Below are 9,927 nucleotides of genomic sequence, written 5' to 3'. Positions count from 1 at the left end.
CCTCCCCAGGTGAGAGCAGCGCACGTCGGACAGCTCATTAAGGATATACCGCTGGATTTCATCTCACTATAGATGTTAAACATGATAGTTAATTCATCTGGTCCCTATCTAACGACTCTTCAGTGTTTGAATCTATTACATGTTCTCAGGTAATGTGTTTTGGCTGAGCGCAAACTTAATATATTAATTTACGTAACCACATACACTGATTCTGCACATTTGACTGACTGCTTGCCTTTATTTCCTATAATGTATACACGTATTGTATTATTGATTGCCATTATTGATTATTAAAACTGATATTCAGCAAAAGAGACAGGGTATGTTTCATATTTTTTAATGAAAATGAAAGGAGGCAGTTATTTTATAGGCTCCGTTTTTGTTATAAATATGCATACAGTGAAGATGACGCTCATACAAACATGTAGCTACAAAATGCCTCAACATTTTTGGAGTCAGTTAAGTTGTTAATATCAAAATGAAAATAGGCAGTTCCTTGTATTATTCTTTTTATTTTATTGTTAAAACAACGTAGCCAGGAGGATGAGAATGATGTTATAAAGTGCACTGTTCCCTTGGAACATTTACTCAAACCTGTGAAGTCTGAACTTACAAGGAAGAGATGCAAGACTGAACTTTGTGTACTTAATATTGAGGAAAAAGCCCAAATCAGATGCAATCAGAAGCAGCCATGCCTCTGTTTTCAGATGTCTCCGTTTTCCCCCATTTAAACTGACACAGAGCATCAGCGTTTTAAAATGAAAACAGCTTCTTCAGCATTTCCAAAATGCTCCGTTTTCGGGCTCGAAAACTCCATGATAGTGCGGCCAGAAGGCATAACCTTAGCAAAACGTATCCATTTTAAAACTTTACTATTAGTGTAAACGGGGCCTTCAGTTTTCTTGTTTTCCCACTATCCCCTCAAAAAGAAATAAATAAAACGTATTAATTAAAAACAAGGCGACGCAGTGGCGGAGTGGGTAGCACATTCGCCTCACAGCAAGAAGGTCGCTGGTTCGAGCCTTGGCTGGGTCAGTTGGCATTTCTGTGTGGAGTTTGCATGTTTTCACCATGTTGGCGTGGGTTTCCTCCGGGTGCTCCGGTTTCCCCCACAGTCCAAAGACGTGCGGTACAGGGGAATTGCTAAAAGACATGCGGTACAGGGTATGCTAAAATTGACCATAGTGTATGAGCGTGTGTGAATGTATGAATGTGTGTAGGGATGTTTCCCAGTGATGGGTTGCGGCTGGAAGGGCATCCGCAATGTAAAAAATATGCTGGATAAGTTGGCGGTTCATTCCTCTGTGGCAACCCCAGATTAATAAAGGAACTAAGCCGAAAATAAAATGAATTAATGAATGAATTAAAAACAAAACATATCATCTGAAAAAAGCTAATCAAAATAAAATAAACAATTAAACTAAAGTTACAATCAAACGAGTAAATAGGAGTAAAGAAGAATTCGATGAAAAGATCTTATAAGGAGTCAATATTCCCTCTTTCCAGTAGTTTACAGTGTATTACTCGTTCACATTTTTTGGCAAATGAAGAAAACATGTTTGTCTCTAAAAGTGCATCTACAGGTGTTTCTCTCAACAGCTGCAGGTCTGATTTTCTGCCACAGAATGAGTGCTTATCAAATCTAAAAAAACATATTATTATATTTGCTAACTACTATTTTATTTCAGTTTGTTTTTCAGTGACTGATGCTAGATTCAGTTCAATTTACTTTTTTATTTACTGTGGATTTTTTCAATTTTAATTTCAGTAAAAAAAGTTTTTTGGTCCATAGTTTTCAGACCGGCGACGCAGTGGCACAGTAGGTAGTGCTGTCGCCTCACAGCAAGAAGGTCGCTGGTTCGAGCCTCAGCTGGGTCAGTTGGCGTTTCTGTATGGAGTTTGCATGTTCTTTCCTCCGGGTGCTCCGGTTTCCCCCACGTTCCAAAGACATGTGGTACAGGTGAATTGGGTAAGCTAAATTGTCCTTAGTGTATGAGTGTGAATGAGTGTGTGTGGTTGTTTCCCAGAGATGGGTTGCGGCTGGAAGGGCATCCGCTGCGTAAAAACGTGCTGGATAAGTTGGCGGTTCTCTCCGCTGTGGCGACCCCGGATTATTAAAGGGACTAAGCCGATAAGAAAATGAATGAGTTTTCAGACCGAGCCAACTGTTAGCCATTGGTCCAGCTAGTTGGTTTGGTGTGTTTCTCATATTGGCTCACGGGTTAACGTCGGAGATCATTCGCCTGATGTTTATAGGCACTAGTTGTTTGACGTCAGATTGATGAGTCCTGGCCCTTAGTCTTAGCTTTCGTTTATAAAAAAACTTCATACAAACACCATAAAACCCCCATCAGAACCTGAGATACAATGCTGAAACCTCACAGACACTGGACTGACCTCTGTCTTTCCTCCTCTCTCTGTCTCGGTGGCGGTCGTGCTCTCGGTCTCTGGATCTGTTCTTGTCTTTGCTCTTGTCCTCTTTGGATGAAGCGTAAACCCCATGTTCACGTCTATCTTTCTCTCTCTGCTGGTGTTTCCGCTTGAACTCCTCACTGACTCCGCCGGGGTTTGAAGGCGTTTCTGAGCCAGTGACTCTGTACTTCCTGGAGAGACACAAAACAAACTGTAAACTCATGATCACACTGCAATTATTAATGTGCTTTATTTGTGCTGCTGATATTTAGGAGGGAATGTAATTGATATATTACAGATTTTTGTTTTTATTTTTATTTATTTATTGCCACATCAGCAACTTATGGCTATTTCATGGCAAGATGGATATACCTAAAAAACTACATGATAAAAACATATTTGTATTACAATAAAAAGTTACTTAGATAAATATATTAAATATAAATAAATAAAATTCACACAAAAATATATTCAAAGTTAAATATGATTTTTCAGTTCAATTTTTGATAAATAATTTAAGATTCTTCCTGGTGGTACCTTTTTAAAAATGTACTCTCCTTATAAAAATTTTGTCTAATTGTATTTAAACTTCCATATTCCAACAAAATCTGTTTGATAGTAAGAGCAGCCTGGCAGTAATTACATTTAGGTGGGTCTTCATTATTGAGTAAATACAAATGAGTCAATCTAGAAAGTCCAATTCGAGATCGAGTATAGACAGTTTGATCATGCCTGGTCTCAAAACTATAATTTGCTAAGTGTCTTTCATTTATTTTCGGGTCCGTTTCATATAATTGATTATTTATGCAGTTGTACCATTCCCTTTGCAATGTTTCGTTTACATACAAATTAATTGTGGGTTTCAAGTCCTCAGGAGGAATGAAACATTATGTCACTTCCAAGGAAATATACAGACTTTTTTAATTATATGGTTGAAGTCAGAATTATTAGCCCCCCTGTTTATTTTTTCCCCCACTTTCTGTTTAACGGAGAGAAGATTTTTTTTTAACACATTTCTAAACATAATAGTTTTAATAACTCATTTCTAATAAATTATTTATTTTATTTTTGCCATGATGACAGTAAATAATATTTGACTAGATATTTTTCAAGACACTTCTTTACAGCTTAGTGACATTTAAAGGCTTAACTGGGTTAATTAGGTTAACTAGGCAAGTTATTGTATAACGATGGTTTGTTCTGTAGACAGTCAAAAAATATATAGCTTAAAGGGGCTAATAATTTTGACCTTAAAATGGTTCATAAAAAATTAAAAACTGCTTTTTTTCTAGCTGAAATAAAACAAATAAAGACTTTCTCCTGAGGAAAAAATATTATCAGACATACTGTGAAAATTTCCTTGCTCTGTTAAACATCATTTGGAAAATATTTTAAAAAGAAAAAAAAAAGTTCAAAGGGGGGCTAATAATTCTGACTTCAACTGTATATATTTTTAAATAGTAATATAAAATATGTTATAATAATAATAATATTAATAGGACCCAATGCTCTTTCAAAAAAAAAAAAGTAGTGTAATAAATATACACAGTACACACGCATATATTATGTAAAACATTTATTTTGGATGCAATTAATCACAATTCACCTTTGCCCAGCACAAAAAAAAACTGATTTCTTGAAGAACAATCTGAACCCACCTTTCTTTTTTCCCATTCCTGCTCTCTCCATCCTCCTGATTTTCATCATCAGATCCCGAATCACTTTTCCCCTCCTCCCAGTCTTTGTAGGACGACACTTTAGATTTCTTGGGTTGATCATCCAGCCTCTCCTTGCCCTCTCGCTCTTTGCGTTTCTGCGCAGCCAGCAGATCGAGACCCAGCAGCGAGGTGCGCGGAGCGGGGGCTCTGAACACGTGCTGTTCTGCTGCAGCGCTTTTCTTCTTCACTATCAGACCCCCGACCTGAATGCTGGGGTCACTGCCTTCTAGCCGGTGCAGGGAGGAATCATCGTCCATCTCTGCACAGGGCACAGCAGATGGGTCTCAGCCGACCGCGTCTACAAAGCAAAAGGGTTGATAGAAGTTACTCGTTTTGGCCTAGACCAAATGTACACAGCCATAATGTTGTGAGTAAAAACTCTTGCTTATGAAATATGGCATTAACACGATTACAAGGGTCATTCAGTGTCATATAGTTAAACAAAAATGATTTTGAGATAACATATCTTAATAATAAATTAATTAATTAACTAAAAAAATTCAGGTTCTCGATGTGATATTCTGCAACAGCACTCGTACAGCCTCTGGTGAGGTACAATGCCAATGCACGCCTCTTACCAGTGCCGATATACAGCCCAATCGCATTGCCTCTTGTGTGATATTGCTCAAATATATTAATTTATAAATAAATAAATAAAATCTATTGTGTTTTACAATTTTTTTGTTGCGATAACAAAATCAGGGAAATTCCACCAAATATATTCGGCCTTGGTATTTTAGTAATTTGTCTAAAAAAAATATAATGTCTCAAAATATGACGTCTTTTTGTTATTTTATGCACAAAAAAAAGCAATGAAAAAAGTATTTTAATATTTTAATTTTAAACTTGCAAGAAATCCCATCAACAGTTTACAGAATACGACTAAAATGATGTTTTATTCAAACAGACAGCAATTTTTTTCATTTACAGCCATTATAAAATAACCAAACAATACACTATAGATGAGTAATCTATTAATTGTAAGATGTATCAATCAACAGACTTCATTATTAGACCTACCATTCTGTGTAAAAATCAAATATTATGATCTTTCTAAAACAATTTTGATTACACTATATCTGGATTCTAATATCTGGAATCTTCAGTTATACTCTTATGGCAACACTCCTATTACTAAAAATCTCTATCTACAGCTATATATAAGGTTTTTTAATTACTGTTTTTTTTTAATTGATCTAACACTAACAAAGTTTTTTTTTTTTACATCCTCTTAACCATCAAGTCCTACTTTTTTGTCTAAACCTGAAGTTTTCTTGGCAAACTATATATAATAATTGCATTTATGTTCTATGGTTTTCAAGTACAGAGTGAAAATGTGACAAGGATGGTTAACTCAAAATATATATATATATATATATATATATATATATATATATATATATATATATATATATATATATATATATATATATATATATACATACATATATATATACATATATATATACATACATATATACATATATATATATATATATATATATATATATATATATATATATATATATAAATATATATATATATATAAATAAATAAATAAATACTCAACATTTACTCATCCTCATCAAGTGGTTCCAAACCATTTATGTGTTTCTGTTCTTCTGTTAAATATAAATAATAAAAAAGATATTTTGAAGAATGTTGGAAACTGGATACCATTGACATTCATAGTAGGAAAAACAAATGCTATGGAAGCCAATGGCTGGCTACCAGTTTCCACAATAGACATGGGCCGGTATAAGATTCTGAAGGTATGATAACCTTAGATAAAAATATCACGGGTTCACAATATTGTGATCACTGCTCTAAAAATATATTCTTTTAAATGTCAGGGTAAAAAAAAAACTTTTTTTCCCCCTTTGAACACAATACATGTTATTTAAGAAACATTTTAAGTATTTTGGAGGAGTAAACATGTCAGGCTAAATCATTCAAATGAATCATTGACTTCTGCTGTCTTCATTAGTTTCAAAAACACAGATTTCTTTACAATTTAAAACAACAACTTTGGATATCTTTTCTGCTGGAGATTCTGTTGTCCTAAATAAATAAATAAATAAATAAAAAATCTTATATATACCGTAGGAACAGTATAGTAGAAAATTTTGGCAGTTTTAAAACTCTGACTTTTCCAAACTGCGGTATACCTTGAAAACGGTCATCGCCCCATACCTATCCCACAATTCCTTACAATATATAATCTTGTGTTCAACATAATAAAAACTCAAACCGCTTTGTGATGAATGAATGGTGAGTAAAATGATGACAGAATTGTCATTTTGGGCTGAACTAGCCCTTTAAGGGAGAGCATGCGTCTGATTCCTGTGAGACTCCAGGGACAGACGAGTCTTCGTTGATGTCCAGCATCTCCAGCCTCCTGCGCCTAGACTGCAGCTCTGCACAAGACGTTTGACCATAGGAGAAATGGTCGTGCCCAACTGAGCTTGGTTTCTCTCAAGGTTTTTTATCCTTCACTTTCGCCAATTGGTGAAGTTCAATTGGTAAAGCTGCGCATTGATGGATTACTCTTCTGTGTTTGAACTCTCAGCAGAGTATATTAAACCACACTGAACTGAGCTAAACTGAGCTGAACTTAAACTCTGAAAACTGAACTGCCACTGTGTTAATTCACTATAATCTTCTATGTAAAGCTGCTTTGACACCCCTGCTGAAAAATCCAGCTTAAACCAGCCTAGGCTGGTTGGCTGGTTTTAGCTGGTTGACCAGCCTGGTTTTAGAGGGGTTTTGGCCATTTCCAGGCTGGTTTCCAGCCATTTCCAGCCTGGTCTTAGCTGGTCAGGCTGGAAAATGACCAGCTAAATCCAGCTAAAACCAGCTTGAACAGCCTGGTTTAGGATGGACATAGCTGGTTTTGGCTGGGCTCCCAGCCTGGCTAGGTGGTCAAGCTGGTTTTAGCTGGTCATTTTCCAGCCTGACCAGCTAAGACCAGGCTGGAAATGGCTGGAAACCAGCCTGGAAATGGCAAAAACCCCTCTAAAACCAGGCTGGTCAACCAGCTAAAACCAGCCAACCAGCCTAGGCTGGTTTAAGCTGGATTTTTCAGTAGGGACAATCTACATTGAAATAAAGATGAACTGAATTGAAAGGAATTAATAAAATCTGAAACTGACCTGCTTCTAATTAAAACTGTTATATTTATTAATTCTACTGTTCTTATTTTTAAGTCCTCAGCCAAATTCTTAAATGTAAATGTAAAAATGTTGTAATTTGTATTATTTATAGACATATTAGCCTAAATTACAACAACACACGGTTCGGCTGTCGGACATTTTGAATATGTCCCATAAATTCAGGATCCCACTTATTGTCAGTATAACTCTTTAAAAACAATACTCGATAACTGTAGTGACTATAATGTATTGTTTACCACTGTAAATGTGTAATGAGATAATTTTTTTTATAAATGAACCGATAATATGTAAGTTTATCAAACCAGCGGCGCCGTTATGTAAACAATATAATCAATATTTAATTTAGAACACTGGGTAATGCAGTTGATTAAATATAAATAAATCTGTCATCAACGTACTTCTAACGTTTGTTAATGTAAAAAAAACCGTCACTCAATTATTCAAAAGCAGTTTACCTTTTCAGCGCTATCCTCGGACGTCAGATATGTATGTTCTTCAAAACGCTTCTCGGTGGTATGAAAGAAGTAGTGTGTGATGATGTAAAATAACAAATATACAGCATAGCGGCAAACGTCAACAATGTGTACAGTAGGCCGCCATTACTATCCCAGCATTCAAAGCCTAGTGACGTCAATCCTTTTCCTGACCGAGCGATCTTTGGCGAATCACCTTCTGAACTGGTTTCAAATGATTCAGTTAACTGAGTCAAGTTTGTAAATTGATTAGTAAACTGAACGACTCATTTGGATGATTTAATCTTGGTTTTTGTTTCATAAAAGAAACAGAATCTTGTGAAAGTGCAGTTATTTACTACGTATTGTAATATTTTATGAGTCTGGCCTTCCTTTAACGTAAGTTAGGTTACAAGTGAGCCGTTTCACCAACTTGAGCAACGCGTTTTCAACTTGGCAAAAAATAAACAAATAAGTACAAAAAATAAAGCGTTGCAGCTAAGCCCTTTGAATCATATATTTAATGAATCAATAATCTGTATGTTTGAAACATTTTTATGTGAGTGAATTACTTTATATTCAAATCATCGGAACCCGCTCAAATGAACCGATTCACTGATTCAGACTCACTTTAAAACACTTTTTGCCATTTATTTTAATATTTCAATGCCACGATAGCACTGTTGCACTGTAAAACAAGTTTAAACATTCCATAAATGTATCAGCAATACGAACAACCAGTTTAAAGTACTAAGTTCAGTCGAAAGATTAAAATACAATAATAACAAAGCACACAAATGTATTTGCATTCGGAATAATTTATTGAAACGCAGCTGACATTTTTATAGCACATTAATTCAATATGTCAGTCACAGCAATGTACCACAAATATTCCCAACAAACCTTTGATTATTATTATTGTTTTTACTGTTAAATACATAGCTTTCTTGGCCACATTTAAGGCCCTGAGCTGTCCACATTTGTTTTCCATTTACACTTGTTATAACCTACATATGACATTAGAATAAGATCCAATGAAGATTTTATATTGTCATCAATTTCTACATAAACAGAGACATCTGAACATCAGCTGTTGGTCAAAGCTGAACACATTGACACGGCTTGGCAGGAAAAAAATAATAATTTGCACAGATCTTGGGGCAGGAATGTCGAACGAGTTAAAAAAAAAAAGGCAAACATGTAACTCAAAATGACACATGGCAGGAACATGAGGAGAAAAAAGCAACAGCGTTCATTTAGTAATAGTTTGCATCATTCAATATTAATGATACATCAGGATTACTTAAAAACAAATGCAAAATAATAATTCAATATTTCATTAAAAGCTATCTGATTTAAATGGTGAAATATTGTGAGAAGGAAATACAATATAAGATTTAATAAACATTTTGGTTTGCCTTACACTTTAAAAGTTGAACATTAAAAGGCAACACTTGCAGCTAGATAGAGAGATAGAAAGGTACAGAGATAGACAGACAGACAGATAGATAGATCCAAGCAAAAGCTAGAAAATACATGCAAGAGCTCAGAACAATTCAATAGAGAGGCATATGAATAAAAGCAATGAACAGGTACCCAATCCTTTGTACAACAGTTCAAGTATCAAACTCTTCCCCATACAAAATGTTCTCGTCAACATCGAAACAAATGTTTTTTGTAAAAATAATTTCAAAAAGGCTGAGCAATGGAGTCAACTTCAAGTGTGTAGATAGAGGTACCACACTAGAGATATTTTCTGTAAGAAAACAAATGTACGTTTAATGTTAAAGCACTGTATGACTGTAACGCTACGTTTCAGCAACATCATATGGTCTGTTGTTGAATGACAACACTGACGCAAAAAAGATATGACAATATTTAAAATCATGACAACATATACTAGCTCTTCTTGAAGGGATAGTTCACCAAAAAAATGTGGAATATACAATAAAAATATCTGGTCTGTTTACCAAAATTCTTCAAAATATCATTATTTTGAGTGTTTTTTTTTTACCTTTACGTGCTGTTAGGGATGTTTTCATCCAGTCTGTGGTGATTTTGAGTCATTATTTGGCCACAATTTTTCTGTTTCAGCTAGCAGAATGATTTTTTGTGGCACATCTTATTTTGTCACACATTTTGAGAACAATACACTCTGAGCAAATTTACTAC

The 9,927-nt window shown here is 34.9% G+C and overlaps 1 protein-coding gene across 1 annotated transcript in view; it reads right to left on the bottom strand.

Moving 5' to 3' along the window:
- The window catches only part of dhx38 (DEAH (Asp-Glu-Ala-His) box polypeptide 38), a 55,028-nt gene extending 47,128 nt beyond the window's left edge, over nucleotides 1–7,900 (bottom strand). Inside the window, exons 1-3 of the mRNA XM_056462384.1 lie at nucleotides 7,759–7,900; nucleotides 4,071–4,428; nucleotides 2,398–2,603 (exon numbers count right to left, since the gene is read on the bottom strand). Coding sequence (XP_056318359.1) covers nucleotides 2,398–2,603; nucleotides 4,071–4,387 — 523 coding nt within the window. The 5' untranslated portion in view covers nucleotides 4,388–4,428; nucleotides 7,759–7,900. The remainder of the gene's footprint in view (nucleotides 1–2,397; nucleotides 2,604–4,070; nucleotides 4,429–7,758) is intronic.
- Between the last annotated feature and the right edge of the window lie 2,027 nt (nucleotides 7,901–9,927).

This window comes from Danio aesculapii, chromosome 7, assembly GCF_903798145.1.
Source record: "Danio aesculapii chromosome 7, fDanAes4.1, whole genome shotgun sequence".
Classification (NCBI taxonomy): domain Eukaryota; kingdom Metazoa; phylum Chordata; class Actinopteri; order Cypriniformes; family Danionidae; genus Danio; species Danio aesculapii.
The sequence above is the reverse complement of the archived record's forward strand: the minus strand, read 5'-3'. Positions and strand labels throughout refer to the sequence as shown.